Raw genomic sequence first — 25466 nt, forward strand, 5'->3', positions numbered from 1 at the left:
CTTTCCTGAAATACGAGCAGATGGGGGGAAAAAGCAGACTGTGTATATTCAGGTTTTTGTTGTGCATGATCACAAACATTTGCGTGATCGACACAACAATGGGTACAGAACAAGATAAGGTCCAGTCAGATGCACGTACCTGTGCCCATATTGTTCTGCTTCTTCCATTTGACCAGAAGGACAGGACTATTGCACAATCAGAATGTGATGAATACTCATGAGTCGAAATTATTAGTATGGTGGGTCTAAACCTCCAGCTGCAAGGAAAGGTTCATCACCCCAACCCTTCTTGCCTTCTCCATTTGATACTGACGTGCTTAGCACAGCACACAATACCAAAAAAAAAAAAAAGTGGCAGCTACAGGACTTCCAAACTTTTATTGAGTGCAGAAAAAGAATATGTATACAGACTGTTAGACAGACTGGACCAGATGTTGAAACCTTAAGCATTTTGGAGCAAACATCCATGGTTGTCAAACTTATATTCAAATTATGAATGTCTTAAATTACTGAGTTCAAATTTTGCAAATCTTAAATTACTGAGTTACAATCACACCATACATGTTTAGGTCAAATCGTACACCATGACTGGCTGCTATATTGGCTATGTTACATATTCGGTAAGGTAGTATTTACCAATACAGATATAGCATTTTATAAAATGCTATAAAAATTCTTTAGTGGTGGAATAGGTTAAAACAGAGAGTGGTCAAATTCGATGGGATCGTATAATTATTATTCATGTCTATAGAATAACATGCTACAAACTATTTACATACACATACTCAAGCAGTTACATAGAGCAGGCCGTGCAACTTGATAATAGCTGCAAACCATAGGTATGAATTGCACGCCCATCTTACATCAGAGGCCCAAATGCATTGTCACTGGACAAAAGATACAACAGTATAAGACAATCCTGATATGTTACTCATAACCTGCATTAAAAACTAATGCAGTACAAACTATAAGAGAGAAGATCAAGGCATTACCTCAATAGCAATCCTGACTTATGATTTTCTGAGTATCTGGGCTGACATTCACCGAGCATGTTATGAGCCCCTGGATTAGTAAAAATGTTAGCGGTTTAACACAAAATATATGCAAATGTATAATGCTACAGTTGTACACCACCACTACTAAGAAGTTCATGGTAAAACACTCTTTGAGAAAATGATGGGATGACATATTTTTCCATTAAGAAAAGAGCTAGCTCAGTCCTGCTGTAGTGCTGTAGAGTGTAGAGGATTCAGCATTTAGGTTGGTATTCTGACTTATCTAACCAATTGAGAATTGAAATATGGGCAATGCTAAGAGGTTATTGCCCATTATTTGACTTGTTATATCTACACTCTTGCAAAACAAAAACAAAATCCCGACCCATCCAACCATGAAGATTCAAAAGCGAAGACATCTCAGCACCTACTAGTACTGTATGATCTATCATCAACTGATACACGAAGGAACAAATTGTGAAGGGGTATGATGCACTAATTGTATATCCAACTGACAGATCACAGCTCCATCTCCCTTCGTTTCGAACACAATACTGTTCACCAAACCTAACAAGCACAAATTAGATGGCACACGGCATCAGCCAGAGGATCCGGTCGCTCCTTGGCCCTTTGGCATCCTAGAGCCATCCATCCCATATGATTCATGTTTGCCCACCTCATCTAGTGCATGTTGGCATGGTAGGCTAGCATCAGCCTGCCACAGCACTCACTCTCACTGTGTGGCACTGCCTTAGTTAACAATTTCAGAAAAAATAGGAAAAGCTGTTCATCTACATTAGACAAAGTTCTTAAGTTTACCTTAATTAACAAACTAGTGTATTCTTTATTCTTGTTTTGAGATCAACATCTAATCCTAATTTTGAGTATAGCTGCTTCAACAATACTTTTAGCAGATTAACCACTTCATGTGATGTTGAACATGAAGGGATACATATTTGTTCATGCAAAATTAGATTCCCTAAACTTATCAAGACTTGACTATGCATTGAAAATTACACTTACAATAAGAAAGAACTAAATTGATTGGTTTCTTGGAAAATGGAGGTATTAATAGTATGGTTTCTTGGAAGATGGAGGTATCGATAGTACCTATGTGACAACAATAAAACTTGGCCCAAAAATCTATTTTAGGAATTGAAAATGTGTACAAGTGGGTAATTCTCACATTGTTTAACAAAATATTTAAGTAGATCAATCAGAAAACAAGATAAATAAAGTATAGTGAAAGCATTCTTTTATGAAGCACATTTTTAAAACTTAAGTTACTTTTGTTTCAGTGCTAACATTCTGACAAGTTCTTGGCCCTTTGGTCGAGTTCAGTCTATGCTGTCTATACCAAACATTTTATCCACTTAATTCAAAATATGCAGCTCTCTGTCGTTTATTTTCTAAAAAAAATAAAACTAACATCATTTCTGGCTTAAGTATTCAACCAGGGGTTAGCGAGATATTTAACTATTTGCCACTCTTACAAGTGGCGATTAAGGATTTGCCGCTGGACCAACATGTCATAGGACATGAGGGCCCACATGTCATAAACTGTGAGTGGCAAATCCTTAATTGCCACATCTTAAAAGTGGCAAAAAGTTAAATGCCCCAGGTTGAACAATAACCGACAACTTAGTAAATGCTTATGTTCTGCACCTGGAGGGGAAAAACCTATTGTGAAATGTGGAACTAATTTGCAGTATTGCATTTTCCAAGCAGATTGAAACTAGGGTCAGTATCTGCCTATGCTAAGTTATGCATAAAATCCTGAGAAGAAATTTCTAATTATGTTCCTTCAATGCTTCAAACCCGTTCCCCTTAAGTATCTCTTCAGCACTGCCCTCATCTATTATGTCACTCCCACTCCTCCATTGCTTATTATACCACTCCCACTCTTCCATTGTAGGGTTAGTCTGATAACAATTTGGTCTCATGTGCTTCAGTTAACCTCCACTCTGTATCGTCCATTCTACAACTCCTCCTGCCCCCTTGCTATTACCCCTCCAGGGGCCACTAACTGAGGCTCTGAAACTATAAAAAATTCTCACTCAACCTTGTGGCAACAAGTCATCCAGAGACTCAAACATTTGGCCATTGTCCTCACAATTTTGTCACTCTGTCTAATTCTTCTATAGTTAGCTTTATGATATTATTATTTCTTACATTTTTTTTCTCGAAAACGCAAGAGCCATGCGTTTCATTTCATTAAGAATAAGAAAGAGTATGTACAATAGGGTGATTCACAAGGAACACTCTGGAGGGAAGAGAAAAAAAAAGGAAGAAAAAGTCTCGCCGAAGCGATGCGCAACAACTCCCAGAGGAGCTAGGTTCCTAAGTGGGAAGTGACCGGGTCATGAGTTCATGGAGAGCTCTTGCCCCAGCAGTGCACCATAACATAATAGCAGTAATATTTTGCATGCTTAGTAGTTTTTTCTGTTCAATTTATCTTTTGTGCTTAAGAAAATGTATCCATGATTGAAAGAAAACGAAATTCACTTTTTTCCTAAATGTCATTAATTTGCAATTTGGGACAACATGGTTCAAGGCCAGATTCAAGTAGAAAGCCATAATTTTCTAGGCCTTTTCATCTAAATCTAAACTTCTTGGTTCCAACAAATGCTACTCATATAATGCAGATGGGCATGTCATCAGCATATGCAACTTATATATCATTATCTTAGAGACAGCCTATGAAATTTGTTAGCTCGGTTATTGTACCACTAATATAAGACAGATATTTTACAATGCGCTGTTTGACAAATGACCACCTCTTATATATCCTTGTCTTTTCTACTAAGATGCTTTGCATTGCCACCATGAAAGAAAAGGAGGAAAACCATGGCCCTTTAACTTCACCAACTTCAAAATGGAAATGTTGACCCAAAAAAAAACTCGAATGAAAACAGAGAGCCTCTGTAACATAGTAGCTGCAAGCAAAATCCTATCCTATCACTGATACACCAAGCACAAGAATTCTGTCCATACAAGTGCTATAGCATATCCTAACAAATAATGGAACTATTCCTTAATTAACCCTAAGAACATCGGGAGCATGTAGATTAAGGAGACAAGTTATCATATTAATGGTAGCAAATTTTAATAATTTTTATAAACTTTCTAAACCAATGTGGAATTACAGGTTCAAGAAGAATCAGTTTGACAAATGCCCTATAGTTACTTAACTATATCAACTACCATTCAGCAGCCCCAGCCCCTCATATGAACTGCAATTTGTTTAATAAGAGAAGAACAATTTAACTCTGCCGTGATAAACCTAATAATACGATTTAGCCTAACACTCTCCCAAACTATATTCAAAAGCCCCAAACTTCTCCAAACAATATCCATCACCATGATATCAATCGATCGTTGGCAAATCAATGTAATTCGTAAAATTTATGACAAGAAAATGAAAATTACCTTCACAGGGATGTCGAAACGGAAGACCCTGACAGCGCCGACCACCTCGGTCACGATCTCCAGCGGCAGGGACCCCGCGGCGAGGTCCCCGATGAGGTCGATGACGTCATCCACGACCCTCCCGGCGTCCACCCACACCTCGGCGTCGGCGTACGTCGTCCCTCTGGCACCGAGCTCGCCGGATCCGGGGCGCGCGGCGGCGGAGCCGAGGAGGTGGCCGCGGTAGGAGACGGCGGCGGACACGGCGCGGTACCGGAGCGGGAGGAGGAGGCCGGGGTTGCGGACGCGGAGGCGGAGCGCGAGGTGGAGATCGACGGCCGGGAGCGGGGGCGGGTTGACGCGGAAGCGGTCGAGGCGGAGCCCCTCGACGCGGGCGACGGGCGCGGACGGGTAGAGGAGGAAGGCGAGGCCGGCGAGGAGCGCGAGGAAGAGGAGGAGCGGGAGCGTGCGGGCGGAGAACGCGCGGAGGCAGGGGACGCGGCGCGGACGGAGGCGGCGGAGGCGGACGAGGACCGGGGAGGTGACCGGGACGAACACCAGCGTCGGCGGCGGCGGCGGCGGCGGCGGAGGCGCGTATGCCGCCGCGGGGAAGGCGTAGTAGGGCTGATTGGGCGGCGGGAGGAGGGGCTGGCCGAGTTGCGCCGAGGGCTTCTCCCCGTCGCCGTCGCCGTACGCCGCCGATCCGTACGACGCCATCGCCGGAGTTGCGGTTGCGAGACGGTGACGAGTCACAAAGTGGTGAGATCAGGAAGGGAGAGACGAGGAGGGTTGATGCTCCTGTCGTCCAATGGGAGGGCGCCACGTGGGTGACTTAGAGTGGGGGGAGACGAAGGGACCACCGGCTATACATATGTCGACAAATTTTCTGCTAAAAATTTGATAAATATAATTATAGTATAATCGTAGTATAATTATACTGTAACTTGTATATAATTACACTGTAACTTGCATGTAACTACAGTGTAACTTGTATGTAAGTTTCCGTAATTTTGAATTGTTAGATCTATTACAAGATTTGTTCTGGTGAGGAAGAAAAAAAATCATAGCACACACATATGTGAAAGGATTTGTTCCCACGATCTCTATTAATTTTACCGAAATAACATGTTACGAAGAGATTTTTAAAAGTTACATACAAGTTATATTATAGTCACAATGTAATTACATGTAACTTACAGTGTAATTACACTACGATTGTACTGTAATTACATCTGTCAAATTTTTGGAGGAAAATTTGTCGACAAATATATAGCAAAATTGGAGACGAAACCTTAGATGGGCCGGGCCGGGCAGACGTTGACGGCCCATCAGGCAAAAATTCTGGCTCGCCGCCGGCGACATGCCTCATCGTCGTTCTGCGCTCCGGCGATGGATACGGCGAGAGATTAATGTACTGTTAATTTTTTAGAGGAAATGTACTGTTAATTATAATTATCCTGCTTTAGCAAGGTATTTAAGCTGGTTTGTTGGAGCAAGCTACTGGCTCCAAAGTGGCCTTCAGTACGTATCTAAACCATATATATCTCTCGAGTTACCGTGCACTGCTTTCTTTTTGTTAGTGGTCAGTAATTTTGAGTGGATGAGTAATTAATTACAGCAAGTTACTTGCTCTAAAGCAGCTTTAGCCGGTCCAAGTACACGTGTCCTCTGTTCCTCACTGTTGTCTCCTCTGCCATCCTGTATATATACATGGCAGCATCAGCATCACTCTAATCAAATTATCGAACTGCATTTTTCATTATAAACTCTAAACCTTAAACCTCAAAAATAATGGAGCTCATGGCTAGAGTGTTCCTGCTTCTTCTCCTGCCTCTCTCCCCCTCCGCGGCCACCGCCGTTGCCGCCCCTCCGCCTCCTCGATCTCAAGCTCAAACCGCCGATGGTAATGGTGTGTTGTCGACTCTCTTCTTGCAATAAATAATTAACGGTCTCAACTTTTCGCTTATACTTATACTTACAAGTAAAAATTTAAATTTTTAATTTAAATTTGGAATTGATTTTGATGACTTTTTATCATAGTTTATTTTTCAGCCTTTGGTTGTAAATTGTTAAATATATATATATATATATATATATAAAAGTTTTATTTACAAATTATTTTTCGTTTATAAATACGCGGAATAAGCCAAACGATGCGGCTGTAAATCTCATGGCTGTGATGTTTGAGAATGTAAGGACAATGGCATTTTCAGGCGTGCTGGTGAACGGCAACTTCGCGATGAGCCCCCGGAAGATGAACGCCACGGTGATCGTCGGGAGGGACTCGCTGCCGGGGTGGGCGCTGCGCGGCCGCGTCGAGTACGTCTCCGGCGGGCCGCAGCCCGGCGGGATGTACTTCGCCGCCGCGCCGGGCGCCCACGCGCTCCGCCTGGGCGCGCGCGCGTCGGCGGCGCAGGCGGTGGCGGTGCGCCCCGGCGCGGCGTACGCGCTCACGTTCGCGGCCACGCGCGCCTGCGCGCGCGACGGCGAGCGCGAGGAGGCGCTGCGCGTCGCCGTGTCGCCGTCGTTCTCCGCTCCCGGCGACGTCCCCGTGCGCACGCTCTACGGCGCCGGCGCCGCCGACGCCTGGGCGTGGGGGTTCCGCGCCGCCGAGAGGAACGCCCAGGTCGAGTTCAGTAACCCCGCCGCGGCCGACGACCACGACGGCGACGACAGCCTCAACTGCGGCCCGCTCCTCGCCGCCGTCGCCTTCAAGGAGCTCCCGGCGCCAATGCCATCCAAAGGTAAACTAACCCAACGCCATGGCATCCATGGAAGGTGACCTTCCTCTTCTTGGATTTGACGACGCCATTGCTGGCTGCAGACAACCTGATCCGGAACGGCGACTTCGAGGCCGGGCCGGCGGCGATCCCGAACTCCACCGCCGGCGTGCTGCTGCCGCCGAAGCGGAAGGACGCGACGTCGCCGCTGCCGGGGTGGATCGTCGAGTCGCTCCGCCCCGTCCGCCTCGTCGACGCGCCGCACTTCGCGGTGCCGCAGGGGCAGCGCGCCGTGGAGCTCGTCGCCGGGCGGGAGGGCGCGGTCGCGCAGGTGATCCGCACCGCACCGGGCCGCGCGTACAACCTCTCCTTCGCCGTGGGCGACGCCAGGGACGGCTGCGAGGGCGCCATGCTGGTGCACGCCGTCGTCGTCGCCGGCGGCGGCGGCGGCAACGCGACGGCGAAGGCGGCGGCGGCGGCCGTGCCCTACGCGTCGCGCGGCGGCGGCGGCGCCAGGCAGGCCAGCCTGAGGTTCGTGGCGAGCGGGCGGCGCGCCAGGGTGACGTTCTACAGCTCCTACTACCACACCAGCGCCGGCGACGGCGTGTCGCCGTGCGGGCCGGTGCTGGACCAGGTGAAGGTGCAGCCATTGATGACGAAAGCTTAGCTTAAGCTGTCGTCAGCTCAGCTCAGCTCGTCGTAATCTTGCATGCCTTGTGTTGGCTAATGTTAATCTGTGGTTTTTTTTTGTTTTTATTATTTTTTAGGTAAAATTTGCGGTTTTTTATTGATGTTGTCATGAATTAAAATGAGTGCAAATGTGCAACGTAGCAGGATGTGGCTACTGGTACGTGATTAGCGATCTTGCGTGACATTTGAAAGCTGTTTTCACGTTTCATGAAATTTGGAAGCTGTTTTCATATTTCAGTATGAAATAGTTCTGTAATTCGTTCAAAAAATATATACGTTTGCTGGTAAATCTATTTCACGTACTCCATAGATTATACTGGGCTAGTTTTGGGCCTTTTTTTTGTTGGGGCCACATGGATCTGAACTTGTGAAGGAAATTAAAGAAAAAAATTGGCCCATAGTAGAAGGTTTAACAAACAAAGGGTTCATGAGAAAAATCCAATCTTTCAGTACCATATGAGTGCCAACTGGCAACTGCCAACTGCAAACGGTTTAAGGAGGCACAAAACTATAAATTTTATCAAATTTATCACCATACTGTATATTTATGGAGTATCTTGAAACTACAAATTTAGCAATGAAGTTATAAAAAATATAGATTTTAGAGTTGAGTTTCCTTAGCATTGTTGTCCCGCTGGAGTTATAAATCTTGTAATATTATGGTAAAACTAGCATCAAACATGTATTTTCTAATTCGATACCTTAAATATGTAGCTGCGATAAACACAACAATGAATTTGTTGTTGTATGATATAATGACTTATACATAGTTTTATCATAATTTGTTCAAAAAATATATAGTTCTTATCAGTTCAGTTCCTGCAAAGCTCCTCTGTTCCAAAGGAGCACGAATTTTGGAAGGATTTAAGCAATCTTAGATACAATTATCTGTGCTATGGTTTATAGTCTGAATTTGAAGTTATTGACTCCGGCTTATATCTTCTTTTTTTTGTTTGGTGTGTTCTATTTGTTTTGAACTACACTCTTTTCTGGAGTGATACTTTGTAATAATTGGTTGTAGCTCTTTTTAGCAAAGGCCGGGATATTATATTCCATTATCTAAAAAAATCTAACCGAAGCTATGGAAAATAATTTTATAATAAGACCTTTTATGTTTGTACTCTTAAGGTCGAAAGGTAATGATGAATGAAAAGACTAAAGACCAACGAAAAATCCCTAATTTAAATTCTAAAAGTTTAAAAACGATTGTGGCCAAATCATCATGCTGCATGCCTACTAGACATTCATTTCCAACCAAATCCAGATGAAATCCCCACATTTCAAATCGAGGAGACGCCCTCAATCATCGTTGCCGCGGAAAGTCGCAATCGCTTTTGTCGCACCCAATGGGAGAAGGATTGATCAAAGATAGGAACTCAGCACGAATCATTGACCGACGCGATTTTGACACGCAGAATCTGTCGTTGCTTTCATGGCCCCTCATCGTACACTAGGCAATTTAGGAGGAGTAGAGTGGAGTACCAATTAGGCAATTAGGACTTCACTTGGTTAAAAATAAAACTAGAGTTTATTACTAGTTGCTAGTAATTGTTAGTACTAATATTACAGTTATCAATCTATGCATTAAGAAACATATATCTGTCTAGTATATTATTAGATGGCTTTAAAAAAAGACACCATGTTCATTTTGAGGCTAAAATTTTTCATATTAATTAAAGAAAAAAAAGACAGTAATATAATTTAGAAACAACTAAAATTTGGAATATAAAATAAAGAATATTGAGAATAGAATCCATATAAAACCCAACACGAGATTAATTGAGATTCAAATTAAAAAAATAAATTCTAAAATTGGATTTCAATATGAGTTTCAAATAAACTTAAATTATCATTAAAATTACCTAAATTATCATCCATTAAAACCATAAAAGGAGTCCAATGACATCTTAAACTATAAAGCAGAACACCAATAACGATTATGGCTGATTTTTAAAATTGTAATGACTATAAAAAGGAGAGATGGCGGGCAAGCCGTAAAAGGGTTGAGCGGTGTCGGTTGACAGGACTTTAAAAACAAACAAAAGAAACCTAACGATGATCAGGTTTGAATTTTAAAATTTCAATGACAATAAAAAGGAGGGGTAGCGGGCATGTTGCAAAGGAGTACTGTGACGGCGTTTGATAGAACTTCTAAAAATATAAAAACGGAATCGGTGAGACAATGAACTCTAAAAACTAATAAATAAGGTTTGATTTTTGAAAGGTTTGAACGATAGCCATGACATGCCGATAAATCAAGTAAATGGACGGCAAAGGAATAAGAGGTGGTGACTGGCGTCACTTTTACTAAAAAACTTAGGACAATGAGATGAGTATTTATTTTAAAAGAAAACCATATATAAAATAGTTTTAAATGAGTGCTAGCCACGTAGTTACGCGGGATAACATACTAGTTGACCTAATTTCGTGGCTCATCAGCCTCCCGGACCAACTCCTGAGCGATAGCGTCCGATCATTGCCTTTGTAAGCTATCTCACCAAGTCACCAACTATCATGCCAGAATGTCTGCGAAACATGGCTGAATTTCACAAGTGCATTGTCGTCAGATTTTCTCCAATCAGGCAGCAACTTGTCCGTCATTGTTTCGTCCAAAAGGTTCAAGCCCAAGCTGTCACGAAAGGGACCATTGGATTCAGAAGCCGTACATACAAACACATAGAGATGAGACCAGATCACTCATCAACAGGTCCACAGCAAAATGGGCCAGGGATCCCCTCAGGCATTGATAGTGAAGAAAAAACTTTACAGAAGAGGAGACCACTCTACACTATCTGTGGAATGATAGAGAGAAAAGAGAATAGGTCATAGGTGCACAAGCACAAGCACAACCACCTCAACCAAAAGCTCAGCATGTAATGGGAGCAACAGGATGCCTGAATTTTTCAAGGTTTCCGACCAGATTTGTAATGTACCAAATATTCTCCACTCTGCATGCTGCTAGCAGTACAGCAGCCACTGTGCTCAAATCTATGATACATACTGTTTGGCTGGGACTTGGGATACCCCCCCCCCCCCCCCCCTAATGAAGGTTATGTACACCGAAGAAGACGGCATCGTTGGATTTATATACCAGGATCGATCGGTCAACCGATCGCCAAAAAATTACCGCACGGGGTTGTTGTTTACGCTTCTCGTTTCATGAGCAATCTTCGCAGCTAGAGGATATGCTGTCCCTGCCCTGGGTCCTCAGCTGTTCTTGGCCTCTTGCAGCATTTCCACCACCTTCTTCATCTTGGGCCGCTTCGCTGGGGCGCGCTCGGTGCACAGCATCGCGACCTTGAGCACAGCAAGCATCTGCTTGCGCCACGCGAACGACACGGTGCTCAGCTTCGGATCCATGATCTGCTCCGGTGTCTCACCCCTCGCGGGGGCAGAGTGCACCCACTTGACAAGGTCCATACCCTCCCCGAACTCCTCATCCACTGGCAGCTTTGACGTTAGGATCTCCAGCAGCACCACCCCGAAGCTGTACACGTTGCCCGGCACAGTCACTTGCATTGTGTAGGCATACTCTGAAATGGAGGAATTGCAACAGCAACATATTGTTATGTTTGTGAACAAAAAGGAACTTGTTTAGTGGTCAGTTGTGGAGCAAAATTCAGATTTCAGACCTGGAGGTATGTAACCGAACGAACCGGCAACTGCACTGATGCTAGCAGTGCCCTTCAAAGGGTCCAGAAGCTTGGAGATTTCCACTTCACCAAGAAGCGCATTGTAGTGCGAGTCAAGGAAGACGTTCCCCGAAGAGATGTCCAGGTGAATGGTGGCGACATGATGGAGGAATGCCAACCCTTCGGCGACATCGATGGCAATCGACAACAGCCTTGGCCAGTCAGGCTTCTGGTTGTCACCGTCAGGGTTGTCGACATTGTGCAGCAGCTGAAGCAAGGTTCCATTCGGCATGTGATGGTGCAGCAGCAACGCGACGTCCTCGTAGATGACATACCCAATGGGACGAACAAGGTTTGGGTGGTTGATGTGCGAAAGACACTCGAGCTCCCGTATCATCTTTGTCTGGTGATGGATAACCGCACGATCAACTGACTTCAGCTTCTTGACACAGACTACCATACCGGATGGCATGACGGCCTTGTAGGTTATGCTGAATGTCCCATTGCTCACAACATTGGCATCCTTGAATGTTGCCTTGACACAACTCTGGAAGTCGATAGCCTGCTGCAAGCTGTCGATGAACATGTTTGAGGCCATGACCTGCGGCGCTGCCACTACAACCTCCCCCGCCTCAGCCATCTTTGCTTCAGCCTCCTTCTCCTGCCTCTCACGCCACATGAACAACGCCACCACCAACGACACCACAGAGAAGATGAGCACGCAGGACCCCACAACTGCCAATGCCACCCTGTAAGATATCTTCCTGTGGTCCATTCCATAGCTGGATCCATAAATTGGCCCGCAGTCTACAACCAGCGGGTTGCCACACAGCTTGGTGTTGCCGGAAAAGCTGGACGCCGCGCTCTTCTGGAATGGAGCAAACACGGGGATGGCGCCACTTAGCCGGTTGTTCGACAAATTGACCTCAATCAAGCTCAGCATCCCTCTCATATCACCTGGTATCTCCCCGGATATCTCATTGCTCGACAAGTCCAGCGCGACGAGCTTATCAAGCCGCCCAAGCTCACGGGGCAGCGGCCCGACAAGGTGGTTGAAGCTAAGATTCAGGGCAATCTGCAAGCTCTTGACCCTGCCAATTTCAGCCGGTATCTCACCAGTAAGATTGTTGTTTCCAAGTTGCAGCTCAAGAAGCCGGCCACAGCCGCCGATGCCGACCGGGATGCCACCGGAGAACTCGTTGTGATCGAGCAAAAGGAATTGCAACCTCGACCCGTTGCAGACGCTCTCCGGCAAGCCGCCGCGGAACGCGTTGTAGCTCAGGTCGAGCTTGCTGAGGTTCCGGCACCTCAGGATCGACCTCGGGAACTCCCCGGAGAGGCCGTTGCTGGAGACGATGAGTTCCTGGAGGCTCCTGAGCTCGCCGAGCACGTCGGGGACCTCGCCGGCGAGGCGGTTGTAGGCCAGGTTGAGCAGCGTGAGGTTGGCGCATCGCGCGAGCTGCGCGGGGATCCCGCCGGTGAGCTCGTTGCTGTCGGCCTCGAAGTAGGTGAGGCTGGTGGCGTCGCCGATGGACGCCGGGATGGCGCCGGCGAGGCGGTTGTTGCCGATGCGCACGTTGGAGAGGGCGGAGCAGCGGCCGATGGTGTCCGGGATGGTGCCATTGAGGCGGTTCACAGTGAGGATGAGCACCTGGAGGTTGCCGAGGTCGAAGAGGCTGCTCGGGATGGCGCCCTCGAGGGCATTGGAGTGGAGGTTGAGCACCTGGAGCTTGGAGGAGAGGCCGAGGCCGGAGGGGATCGGGCCGGAGAGGGAGTTCTCGTAGGCGGAGAGGATGCGGAGGGCGGGGAGCGCGGCGAGCCAGGGCGGGATGGCGCCGGTGAGGTTGTTGCCGGAAATCTGGAGCTCCGTGAGAGCCCTGAGCGACCTGAGCTCGTCGGGGATGCCGCCGGAGAGCGCGTTGTTGGAGAGGTTGAGGAACCTGAGCCCGACGGCGCCGGCGAGGGAGGGCGGGACGCCGCCGGAGAGGTGGTTCATCGACAGGTCGAGGAACTCGAGGCCGGGGAGCCCGCCCAGCGCCTCGCCGGGGACGCCGCCCCGGAGCGCGTTGAACGACAGGTCCAGCCGCGCCAGCGCCCGGAGCCCCGCCACCGCCGAGAAGTCCCCCCTCAGCCCGCGCCGCGGCAGGTCGATCGCCACCACCGCGCCGCCGCCGCCGCCCGCGCACGTGACGCCCCGCCACGCGCAGTAGTAGCTTCCCTTGCCGTCCTCCCCAGCCGCGCCCCAGTCCGGCGGCGCCAGCGCGCGCCGCAGCTCCCGCATTGCGTCCCCGTCCCCATCCGCCGCCACGGCGGCGGCCACGGCCACGGAGGCGCCAAGAACGCAGGCCAAGAACAAGAACGCGGCAGGCGGCGGCATCACCGGTGGTTTCTTGGCTTTCTTGGCGCTGCAGCCGCCGTCGACGTGCTCGCTCCGGCGACCGACCAATCCGCCGCCGCCGCCGCCGAGCTCCTCGCGTCTCCCCTTCTCTCGTGAGGAGGAGACGGGAGCTGTGGCTGCAGCACAGCAGCTGCCTCCTAGCTAGCTCACACACAGCCTCACACTGTCACTCACTCAGCTCACACACACACACACACTCTCTCTTTCTCTCTTTCATGGGAGTTTTTAGAGAGAGAAAGTAGGGGAGGGGATGGGAGGGAAAGGTGGTTGGAGGGAGGAAAAGAGGGAGGGGGGGTTGAATTCCACTGTGGGTCCTCAAACAGGGGGGAGGGGCACTGTTTTGTGGGATTGAGGCTATGTCAACACATGGGATTGTACACTGAAACTATTGAAGCCCCAACAGTGTGTTACGGGTAGGATTGTGTCTATATATTGGTTCATGGGGCGTGGTTTGAGGTTGGGTTTTATGGTTTGTTCATGCGGACGGTGACGATAGGTTAACGGTGGTTTAGAGCTTTTTTATGTATATTCTGATTTACGTACTAGGTATAATACGGCTGAGTGAAAATGGTGTAAAATGGGGTGGTTAGTCCGATCAATCTACTGAGAAGAGACTAGTACTTTTTAAAAGAGGGTAATTCATGATACGGATATTTCACGTTTGTCTCGTGAAAGTTATATGCTTGTTGTGGAATTTGGAATCTAAGTCGTGGAGGGATTTTTATTCAACTTATCTGTTGCGGAATGAGATTCCCTTTACACATACTAAAGTGATAGCGACAAACATGCTAAGCTTTGTTGGCTTAGTCAATAAATCACATCAATGACCATCATAACAAATTGATTCAAGTTAGGAGGCTATCACTTTTCATTCCTTATGTCTCCATTGAAAAGGGGATTCTACATGAAATTTAAAAGAAGTGACTACATTCTAAGAAAATCTTGTATAAAATTCTCGTGTCGAAATATCCTTAAATAAATGCCTCCTTGAAAGGTCACATCAAGTCTCAATGTTATAATAATATTATTTAAGAGAGTATTTTTTTGAAAGAACAATTTATTAATTTACCTTATGGTATTAATATTATTCATGGAAAAGAAAAAAATAACCTCATTTTATCACTATGAAACTTGTTAGCTACAATAGTGCAGCTGCAGTCCGCTGCTATTTTCGTGCTTTAGAAACTGTTCTTGCTAGCTACAGCTGCACCATATTTCAAGTAGCGAAAAAAACCTATGAGTTTGAAATACTACTCCGTAAAAAAAAGACCAACCTAATATTAGATAATATATAATATAATATAATAAATTTAGCCGTAGGCTGGCTTTTTATTGAGGAAACACTTAAGCTTGAATCTTTTTTTCAACATCAGTAGGATAGATTATGCTGAGTCTGAATGGTCAAAAACTCAAATATCTGCGGTAGTCCGGTGCACATAGCATTTTGTGGATGGACATAGTGAATTTCTCGGCTGTTGAGCCGGTGAATCTTTGTGCTCTGTTCCTTTCCCTACCTTGATTTGATCCAAAACAGTAACAGCCAGACAATTAATTACTCCGATTAAGGCGTACGGATTGTCTTAAGTCTACTGACATTAAGGGTGCCTTTGTCCTCGGCACTGATGAAAGGCTTCCCCTGGTTAGCATGATGCTGATGTAATCATGCTGGTTACTCTCTTAATTAACCTATTCTCTTTCCATTGCTCTCTGTGATTAAGTGATTGGTAGTAACTACGTCCTCATAAGCCATAATTTGATTCCTCTTTTTTTTTATCAACCTTTCTGGACCATTTCATCAGCTTTGCAGCTGAATCGATTCCCTGGGTGACTAATTATCCCTTGTGCTTCTAATGACAGCCACTAACCATCATGATTACAATTATTTTTTGGCAAGACCAATTGAGCAAACTGGTTGGCTGAAAACATGATGGCATCTTTTGCATGCTAGCTCTCAATATAAGGAGAAGAAATTATTCTCCCTTTCTAGAGGTTAGGCCTAACAATAAAAAGGTTCCTTTTGTGCATGGAAATTATTAGTGATGTCAATGCATTTTTTTTTAGATAATAGTGATGTCAATGCATATGAAGACTCTAGTACTCAATTCACAAGTCATTGATGGTGTATGTGCTCTGGCATGCATCATTTGGTCGTAATCTGTTCATAATTTGAGGCTACATTTTGAAAAAAAAAATTCTGGAAGGCCAACTTACAAAAATCCCTACATTTTTTTAACATTGATTAGGGACTAATTTTTTTCACGTCGCCTCTTCTTTCTTTATTTCTTTTAGTATATATATGCCTTTTCAACACAACCCAAACGTATTGTCTTTTGCATGTCTCTAACTCTTTTTCAAGAGAAATTTTAACAAATGTCTCTAACTCTTTTTAACACATGTTTAAGATAATATACATGGCATGAGAAATATGGAAAACCTACTTCTTTAATTAGCTAATGACTGATTATCTACATGCCACTGTAGTCTTGTAGATTGTTCCATGTAGTGTGTTAATGTTGCACATACTTTGTACTGTGTCCCTTCTGTTGCACAACCTTAGAGGCAGGGAAGCACTTGAATACTACTTGATGCTAGGTTTGTTAAGGTGCATTGAATACAGATAGGTTATTAATTACATGCCCTGCTCCCTTTAATTGCTTTTAGTTTGCTCCCATTAATTGTTTTTAGTTCCATGGAGTGGTAGCTAGCTGGAGCTGCCCAAGTTTGTCACCCCTTGAAACAGGGAATTTTTGTCCTGTGGAGACCAAGCAATTCTAAAAGTTAATACAAAATATTATGAGAAGTTAGGCCAAAGAACAAAAGGCTTCCTTTTGCATTGGATTGTTTTTATGGTATTTTGTCAAGGTATATATACCCTTATGTTGACCACTTGTCTATATCAAAACATTGTCTCCACAAGCTTAAAAGAATTGGAGTGAGTGTTATGTAAACTATTGGGTCGACAGCTCGATAGTCCATTCGTTTAAAATATGAGGTGTTCATGCAACCTATCACCTTACATATTACGTCTCGTTTGGTACACTTCTATACTATACAGAAAGCATTTTTTTTACATATAGCTATAATAGATTTTTGCAGGCGGACAACGCAACCACTTACCCCGTATATGTACAAAATAACATTTTGCCATGCAAGCAACACGAAAAATGATTTTCGCAAGTAGTGAGTTATGTCGTCCGCCTATAAAAAGGATCAAAAAAAAAAAGAAAATCTAAAAGCTGAAACCCTAGCTCAAATCCACCCTAGCCACAGTCGTTGTCGAGACCCCACCACACCCAACGTTACTGGCGGCGGACATGCCACTCCCGAGACCAGGGTCTTCGGATTCGCCACCAGGCAGCCTGCCACCATCATTTTCATCGTCGGATTCGTGAGAAGGGGGAGGCCTGCGACGGTGGATCCGCGCCTCCCGCTGCCATCGCTGCTGGATCTGTGAGGGAGGGAGAGTCTGGCGACGGCACAACCGCACCTCCCCATGCCGCCGCCGGACCCGTGAGGGAGGGGGAGTCTAGCGACGGCAGCCACCTGCCCCTGCAGCCCTTGCCAGATTCATGAGGGGGAAAGAATTCGGTGACGGCGGATCCACGCCTCCTCGTACCCCCACTGCCAGATGCATGAGGGAGGGGAAGGTCGGCGACCATCGATCTGCCCCTCCCCCTGCCGCCGTCGTCGGATCCGTGAGGGAGGGGCAAGCCAGCGACAGTGGATCCGCGCCTCCCCTTGCAGCTATTGCCGGATTTGTGAGGGAGGGGGAGGCCGACGATGGTGGGTTCACGCCCCTCCTTGCTGCCTTCGCCATATTAGCTCGAGGCCGATGGCCACCCCCGTCGTCGTCCGCCTACCACGCCTCTCCTCATCATTGTCGTCGTCCGCCGGCCAATCGTCGTCGTTGCTCACTGGATGGCCTCTCCCGTTGGGTGTGAAAGTGAGGGGGAGGTGTGAGAGTGGGAGGAAAGGGGAGGAGAATAAACTGAGAGAAAAATGTTAATATGGAGACAGAGAGAGAAGGGAAAATTAAGATGGGTGAAAAAAAATGCATACGGGCCTCCTAAGAGGTCCGTCTGCGAAAATTCATTTTCACACATGGATATTTATTGAACAACTCCCAATTCCTTTTACATGCGGGCTTCTTAGGAATTATTTTTAGTCTGCCTAAACAAAGGAGATGTTTTTTTAGTGGTATAAAGGAATATCACGAGAATTTTGAGGAAAGTTAACTGACCAATGTGAAATTCTCATGTGTTCTAAAGGATCCCACCAACATATGGTCAAAGTGAGACAATCCTTTTGTATGAATACAACGGACTTTGGATGATACGTTTTGCCTCTTGGGCTCCTTTACAGCAAGTGCTAACTATAACAATTAACACATCATGCACAACCACTTTTGCAGTTTATCCGTATAATAGTTAGCAATAAATATATAAATATATATGTACAACCACTTTTACAGATCCCGTATTATAGTTAGCAATAAATATATACTAACACTATTAGCATCTTGTTAAAACCCATGTTGTGGCGGATTATATATACGTAGCACACGCTTCTCTTTTAACTCTCATCTTCTGTTTCCTACAACTTAACACCAGTCTATTATGGCAACGAATAATATACTTACATTATCTTATTATATTTAGTTTGTATTTAATGCATATTCTTTTCTTATTCCTATGGAGATGATTTGGTTCCTATAAAATAAAATTCATGTGTTCAAAAAGCCTTTAGAAGAGCGGTGAAAGATAACCATTAGCTTCATTCCATTTGAAGTTCATCTTGCATAGGGCTTGTGATGTGGGCCCCAATGCAGCCGAGTAGCATCATTCCCAGTTGCGCTGCATGGACAACTTGCAGAAGGAAAAAGTTTACTTGAGATCCCTCATCTTGTCCTCTAGTTTCAAATTCGTCCCTGACCCAAAATGCATAGTCTTGCAAAACCGGATCACAGTGGGTCCCAAGACAGTATTGAGAGCAGTTTTGGCTGATGTGGCGGCTGAGTCAGCGTGAGACCCACATACCAGTGGCCCAATCTTCTTCCACATCTATCTCCCTTCTCTTCCCATCTCTCTCCTGGCCTCCATGCGGCCGGTGATGGGCAATAGTCGAACATGAAAGGCGCAACGACAACTTCTCGCGCCCGAGTCCTAAGAGCATGTCGGTCTGGTTGAACGGTCCGGAGTTCTGGTCATCGCACTCGAAGATGAAGCTAGGAACTTGCTTGATGCCGATGTCATTGTCGGTGTTAAACACCACAGCGTATTGCTTCGTTGGTTTCTCGTTCCTGACGGACACCTTGGAGGCGCGAGCGCCCCTCCGCTAGGGCTGTCAACGAGCCGAGCTCGAGCGAGTTCGTCTGCCTAGGCTTGAGCTCGATACAAACTCGAGCTGAGCCTATAAAATGTTCGAGCTTTCTAACAGGCTCGGCTCGAGCTCGACCAAGCTCGAGCTTAACTACCAAGCTTGATTTTTAAGTAAAACAATATATATTTCAAAGATAATCTTTAAAAAATAATTAATTTCTAGTTCATCAAATTAGTAGAAGAGGAAAAAAATAAAATAAATATATAATGTCAATATAAGGCATACAAATAACTTATTTGATCTCCTAATTTATAAATAACAACAAAAATTATATATTACTATGCTCGTTGGAAGCTCGAGCTCGGCTCGACAAAGCTCGCGAGCTTAGGGAAAGGCTCAGGCTCGGCTCATCTGGAGCTCGAGCCTAGGACGAGCCAAGCTCGAGCAGCTCGCGAGCCTCGAGCTTTTTTGACAGCCCTACCCTCCGCCGACTATTGGGCTTCCTTCCTGCCACCGATGAACCTAGGCGGCATCGACCACTACTGCTTTTGCTCTTGCTCTTCCATGCAGATCGCACGGGCACGTCGGTGATGACCAACGTGGAGGGGTCAAAGGCAGATGAAGATGGTGATGAGGTTGGCGAGGAAGGCCATGCAGGGTCCTTATGTAGCATTGTTGCCGATGTCAAGGAGCCAGAAGCTGATGAGGTAGACAATGATGGCATCGAGGCGGGTAGAGCACAGGGTGATGGAGTCGCCGAAGATTCGAACGAGGTCAGTGGAGAATCCGACGATGAGAACAATGGCGGCGATAATGAAGGGGTGCTGACGACCAAGGCTGGCGAATGTGTACGGGATGCCGAGGTCCTAGACATAGGGGGTCGGTAGGGAGAGTTGCAGCGCCACCCAAACTGCACGCCGCACGCCACCAACACCGCACGTAGAAGCTTCCATAGAGATGGGAAGAGAGGAGGGGGGGGGGGGAGGTATAATAAGAAGATTGGGCCACTGACATGTAGATCCCACGCTGACTTAACCGCACGTTAGCTAAAACTGTTCTCAGTACTACCTTGGGATCTAATGTGACTCGGTTTTACAAGATTAGGTATGCAAGCATTCCGGTCCAGGGACGGTTTTGAAACTCGATGACAGGATGAGTGACCTCAAGTGAACCTTTTCCACTTGCAGAACACTAGACATCACAGCCCAAGTCTTACCCACCACAAGCCCAACACACCACACTTTAGGCTCCTTAGGCCCATAACCATCTACCTATGAGCCCAAAAACTACGGCCCAATTAGGCCCACGGCTCGGCCCAACTTCTCAGCGAAAACCCTAACCCCGTCGTCTCCACGGCCACCTTATATAAAAACCCGCCGCCGCCGCCATCCTCCCTCCTCCCCTCCGCTCTCCCACCCTTCACGCCGCCGCATCTCCACGCCCCGGCGATCCGAGCACAAGCAAGCATGGCCGAGCGCGGCGGCGGCGGCGAGAGGGGCGGCGAGCGCGGCGGGTTCGGGCGCGGGTTCGGCCGCGGCGGGCGCGGCGACCGCGGCAGGGGCGGGCGCGGCGGGCGGCGCGGCCCCCGCCAGGAGGAGGAGAAGTGGGTGCCCGTGACCAAGCTGGGGCGCCTCGTGAAGGAGAACAAGATCCACAAGATCGAGGAGATCTACCTCCACTCCCTCCCCGTCAAGGAGCACCAGATCGTGGAGCAGCTCGTGCCGGGCCTCAAGGACGAGGTGATGAAGATCACGCCGGTGCAGAAGCAGACGCGCGCCGGGCAGCGCACGCGGTTCAAGGCGTTCGTCGTCGTCGGCGACGGCGACGGCCACGTCGGGCTCGGCGTCAAGTGCGCCAAGGAGGTCGCAACGGCGATCCGCGGCGCCATCATCCTCGCCAAGCTCTCCGTCGTGCCCGTGAGGAGGGGGTACTGGGGGAACAAGATCGGGAAGCCGCACACCGTGCCGTGCAAGGTCACCGGCAAGTGCGGCTCCGTCACCGTGCGCATGGTGCCGGCGCCCAGGGGGTCCGGGATCGTGGCGGCGCGCGTGCCCAAGAAGGTGCTCCAGTTCGCCGGCATCGAGGACGTCTTCACCTCGTCGCGCGGCTCCACCAAGACCCTCGGCAACTTCGTCAAGGTATCTTGAATTCCTCCCTAGAAATGCTCGCTTGTCTTAGAATTCTTTCTCTGTAAATGAAAAATGTTTGCTGATAGTGCTAGATTTGAATGTAACAGAAATGGCTTGACTGATTGTGATGGAGGACATCTGTGTAGAATGACTTGACTGATTGTGATTGAGGGCATGTGTAGCTAGATAGTCTCATTTCCACCATTTTGTTATGCCTGTATTATCGTAGTAGTATTTTGACATGTCCGACCTTATCACACAATTCAGTTGTGCTTAGTATTGTTGTTTGACATCCGTGCTGTTGTGCTTAGTGTTGCTATGCATTTCGATTGTAATAATATTGACTACATTGTCCTGTTTAAGTACTAGTATACATCCTTTGTTAAGTTCTGTTGACTAGGATTTTAGGAATCTAGGGTTTTGTCATAGCATCGCTTCCCTTTCGGATGTTCTGTATTGTTCTGTATCAGTAGAGAAATATGGTTTATCATTGCATAGTGTGCAAACAGTAATCTGCTTTGTTTGCTGAGGATCATTTGGATGATTGTTAGTAGTCATGAATTGTTCTGCGGCTTTAAATGTTGTCGCTGTTTCTATTCATGTGTACATGCTGTAGCTTGCTGAAAATAGCTATCATACTTGCAGCAATCAAACATGATATGTTTCCATTTACATTTCAAGCATTTCAATTGGTGAACCCATGAGACTCTTAGATAGCATTCTAATTTCATGTACACCATTACATTTCAAATGTTTTGGTTTACATGTCAAGAATAGTGCCTCAATTGATATAACCTGAACTTTTTGTTCTTGACAGGCCACCTTCGATTGTCTCATGAAGACCTATGGGTTCCTGACTCCTGACTTCTGGAGAGAGACCAGGTTTATCAAGACGCCATTCCAGGAGTACACGGACCTCTTGGCTAGGCCAAAGGGGCTCGTGATCGAGGCACCAGCTGAGAAGATAGAAGCTTAGAAATTTTGCAGCAAAGAGCTGAGAAAGAATTTTGCATTTTGGCAGCAAGAACTGCTGTCTTATCCTCAACCTCAACTTATGTCTTAAAAATCCAAATTTTGAATTAGCGAACCTTAATTTATGTGCTCTGGAATGTTTAGGTTTCTCTTCACCGTGTTTACAATTCTCATATCCATATGAACGCGTACAGCATTGGTGCATTTTGCGAGTTTTACTCTCTGTTATGCTGAATTGTGTTACCAATCCTCATTGAAGGCCGTTAGAACAAATTATTATTCTGGTTGTATATCATTACAATCTGAAAATGTTGAGCAGCCTATACGGGAATATTTATAAAGTATTAATCTGCATCGTTGTAACTTGTATTATAATATGTGGTAAATGTGCTGACTAACAAGAACACAATGTTATTTTTTGCTTTCCCAAAACTTGGTGTTGGTTTATATATCAAACAGTATGACAATAAGGTCCCTCGCTGCAGTAAGATGAAATTTCGCCCCCCCCTCCCGGGCAAATGATTATCTCAGCCGTTTTTTTTTGGGGTTTTCTCAATTTTTTATGATTTTGATAAAAAATTTAATCAAATTTAGTTAATTTTTTTAAAAAAATCCAAAAATGTATTGAAATGGCCGAGATCGAAATTGAAAACCTGCTGGCTAATGCCAATGGGATGAACACATCATCTTTGCTATACAATTATCTCCCTCTTTCAGGGAACCATTAACTTTCTCTGCCATGGTTTTGTTACTGATACTGCATTAATAATATAGCACAATATCATTCCATCTTTTATATTGTACTAACACATTGAAACTGCACAGGCTATATTCACCAGGGATAACATGCTGTATACGCTTGCTTTCGCTGCTTTCTGCGCCATCTTCAGTATCCTAAAGGAGATTCTTCAGTATCCTAAAGGAGATTGTTGAGCAATGGAATGCTATGGTATTCATTTTCAGCGTTCTTTCAGGAGTTTAGCTCATGGGCTCAGGAATTATGGATAACACATCAACAATCACAAGGAACAACAGTTTCTCCTCTGTTCCTGCTAGGTTATCTGCGAGGATAGGGTACGGTCTCTTTGAGATACTCTCTCCGTTTTATATAATATAAGTCGTTTGACTTTTTTTCCTAGCCAAACCTTATTAAGTTTGACTAAGTTTCTAGAAAAATTAGTAATATCTATAATATTAAAAAAAAGATAATGGAATAACATTTTGGCCTTTGCTCAATGAGCTACAGCCAATTATTATAAAGTCCACACATAAATAAATTCAGCACACACTAACATGATATAAATAAAACAAAAACTAAAGACACCAACACAAGATAAAAGAGCCCTGAATTATTGAATTATATTCGAGAATCTCCATCCAAAGTTGGCAAAACGGTGCATAATCACCGACTCAAGTTTACGGCATGCATTATTTAGAGAGAAAGGGAAGAGGAGATGGGGGAAGAAGTGGCTACTGACGTGTGGCTCTAATTTTTATTTTTAGTTTTATTTGCTGACTAGACTTCCACATCATTGACACGTAGATGTAAACCAGCTGAAAAACCACTTAAGGGTGTAAAGTGAACGGTATTGAAAGTTGGAGGGGGTGAAATATCTGGTTTTAGAGTTTTGGGTGTATTTTAGACGAGAAAAAGAGTTGGAGGGTGTAAAATGGACGTATCCCTTATTTATTAGCTTGATATCATCATCAAGCCTTTGTAGTTGAGCCCAACCCCAAAGCAAATATTTTACCCTGAAAAGTACCTGCAAATAAAATTTTGATTGTGTTTTATCAAAAACCATATCATTTCTACTAAGCCAAAGAGCCTAACATACCGTGGAAGCTCTTCCAAGAATAAGTTTCTTAACTTTTTTATTAACATGCACCAGCCAATTCCCAAACATATGAGAAACACTATGTGGTGGGTATAGTCCAAATGAGAATTGAATTGATCTCCAAAGAAATCTAGAAAAAATGACAATCCAGAAAAAGATGGTAAATTGTTTCATTTTTCATAAAAAACAACATCTCAAACTACCATTGCAATTCTTCTTAGGGCATCTCTAGTCCTAAGTTCGGCGAGAACCATCCATGTAAGCGAAGTTTATTTTGGTTCGGGTGCTACAACGCAGCATCGATTTACCAGGTCCCCCTAGAATCAGCCATAACCTTTCCTCTCTCACACAAACAACCTTTCCTCCCTCACACAAACAAATGAAGAAATATTTTTCTAAACGGCTAAATCGATTGCTTGGCTGAGGTTGATTTCCTCTCTGACAAATAACAGCTGCATCTCACAGTGTGTTAGGTTCGATGTTTTTCCCTCACGCGTCGATTCAACCCAACGCTACAGATGCTCTTAGCCAAATTATCTTTTGTTAGCACAATTCCTTTAAAGAGATACCACATAAAAATATTAACCTAAGGGGCATCTTAAGCTTCCAAATGATCTTATTCCACTCTCTATATCCATTATTAATTAAGGCTAAATACATTGATCTAACAGAAAAATGACCATTTTGATGAAACTTCCATCTAAATATATCCTCCTCCTCTGTTAAATTAATATGCACAATTGAAGCACACAAATTGTGCCAGTTGACCAAATTATGACCAACTAAAGCTCTTTAGAAGGAAACATTAAGCGGAACAAAACCCATAACACTTGCAATTGAAGAACTTTTCCTTCTAACTATAGAAGACAACGACGACTATTTGTCATTTAAAGAAAAATTTCCTAACCACTTATCCTCTTAGAATCTGATTTGCTCACCATTATTAATTATCCAAGAACCCATACTTATTAAGGAACTCTTAACCTTCATCAGGCCAGACAATAATGGGAATCCCCTTGTTTTTCTTTCGACCTGGGTTATTGATTTACTCCTAAGATATTTCCACTTCAATAAGTCTTACCACACACATTGTTCATTTATTTATTTAAACAACCATTTGCTCAATAAACATCGGTTTTGGATTTCTAAATTATGAACACCAACTCCACCCTAATCTTTTGGCTGACATATAATGTCCTATCTTGTTAGTCTAAATTTCTTTTTGTGTTTATCACCTTGCCAAAAGAAGCGGGATCTATAAAATCATTTTTTTGAAGAACCCCTTTAGGAATCTCAAAAAAAGATATCATAAATAGAACTAAACTTGATAACACATAATTAATCAAAACCAAACTCCCTCCAACAGAC

General features: G+C 45.3%; 4 protein-coding genes across 4 annotated transcripts; 2 read left to right on the forward strand and 2 right to left on the reverse strand.

The window, feature by feature from the left end:
* Nucleotides 1–467: 467 nt before the first annotated feature.
* On the reverse strand, nucleotides 468–5193 carry LOC127780835 (uncharacterized). Its single transcript, XM_052307807.1, has 3 exons — nucleotides 4425–5193; nucleotides 993–1062; nucleotides 468–887 (listed from the first exon to the last, which is right to left on the reverse strand). Exons 1-2 carry the CDS (start codon nucleotides 5118–5120, stop codon nucleotides 994–996), a joined length of 765 nt encoding a protein of 254 aa, XP_052163767.1. The 5' UTR covers nucleotides 5121–5193; the 3' UTR covers nucleotides 468–887; nucleotide 993.
* A 1417-nt stretch (nucleotides 5194–6610) lies between these two features.
* LOC127780821 (protein DUF642 L-GALACTONO-1,4-LACTONE-RESPONSIVE GENE 2-like) lies at nucleotides 6611–8090 on the forward strand. Its single transcript, XM_052307795.1, has 2 exons — nucleotides 6611–7147; nucleotides 7228–8090. Exons 1-2 carry the CDS (start codon nucleotides 6643–6645, stop codon nucleotides 7788–7790), a joined length of 1068 nt encoding a protein of 355 aa, XP_052163755.1. The 5' UTR covers nucleotides 6611–6642; the 3' UTR covers nucleotides 7791–8090.
* A 2419-nt stretch (nucleotides 8091–10509) lies between these two features.
* On the reverse strand, nucleotides 10510–14108 carry LOC127779823 (leucine-rich repeat receptor-like tyrosine-protein kinase PXC3). Its single transcript, XM_052306731.1, has 2 exons — nucleotides 11446–14108; nucleotides 10510–11346 (listed from the first exon to the last, which is right to left on the reverse strand). Exons 1-2 carry the CDS (start codon nucleotides 13820–13822, stop codon nucleotides 11021–11023), a joined length of 2703 nt encoding a protein of 900 aa, XP_052162691.1. The 5' UTR covers nucleotides 13823–14108; the 3' UTR covers nucleotides 10510–11020.
* A 6458-nt stretch (nucleotides 14109–20566) lies between these two features.
* Nucleotides 20567–22467, forward strand: LOC127780869 (40S ribosomal protein S2-3). Its single transcript, XM_052307843.1, has 2 exons — nucleotides 20567–21300; nucleotides 22109–22467. The coding sequence occupies exons 1-2, from the start codon at nucleotides 20629–20631 to the stop codon at nucleotides 22265–22267; spliced, it is 831 nt and encodes a 276-aa protein (XP_052163803.1). The 5' UTR covers nucleotides 20567–20628; the 3' UTR covers nucleotides 22268–22467.
* The last annotated feature ends 2999 nt before the right edge of the window (nucleotides 22468–25466 follow it).

Source organism: Oryza glaberrima, chromosome 7, assembly GCF_000147395.1.
Source record: "Oryza glaberrima chromosome 7, OglaRS2, whole genome shotgun sequence".
Classification (NCBI taxonomy): Eukaryota; Viridiplantae; Streptophyta; class Magnoliopsida; order Poales; family Poaceae; genus Oryza; species Oryza glaberrima.

Coding starts and splice junctions, on each gene's coding strand:
- LOC127780835 (XM_052307807.1), bottom strand. CDS start 5,120: ATGGCGTCGTACGGATCGGCGGCGTACGGCGACGGCGACGGGGAGAAG. Junction 1,063..4,424: donor GTTTCGACATCCCTGTGAAG/GTAATTTTCATT, acceptor TTACTAATCCAG/GGGCTCATAACATGCTCGGT.
- LOC127780821 (XM_052307795.1), top strand. CDS start 6,643: ATGAGCCCCCGGAAGATGAACGCCACGGTGATCGTCGGGAGGGACTCG. Junction 7,148..7,227: donor GGCGCCAATGCCATCCAAAG/GTAAACTAACCC, acceptor TGCTGGCTGCAG/ACAACCTGATCCGGAACGGC.
- LOC127779823 (XM_052306731.1), bottom strand. CDS start 13,822: ATGCCGCCGCCTGCCGCGTTCTTGTTCTTGGCCTGCGTTCTTGGCGCC. Junction 11,347..11,445: donor GTTCGGTTACATACCTCCAG/GTCTGAAATCTG, acceptor CCTCCATTTCAG/AGTATGCCTACACAATGCAA.
- LOC127780869 (XM_052307843.1), top strand. CDS start 20,629: ATGGCCGAGCGCGGCGGCGGCGGCGAGAGGGGCGGCGAGCGCGGCGGG. Junction 21,301..22,108: donor CCCTCGGCAACTTCGTCAAG/GTATCTTGAATT, acceptor TGTTCTTGACAG/GCCACCTTCGATTGTCTCAT.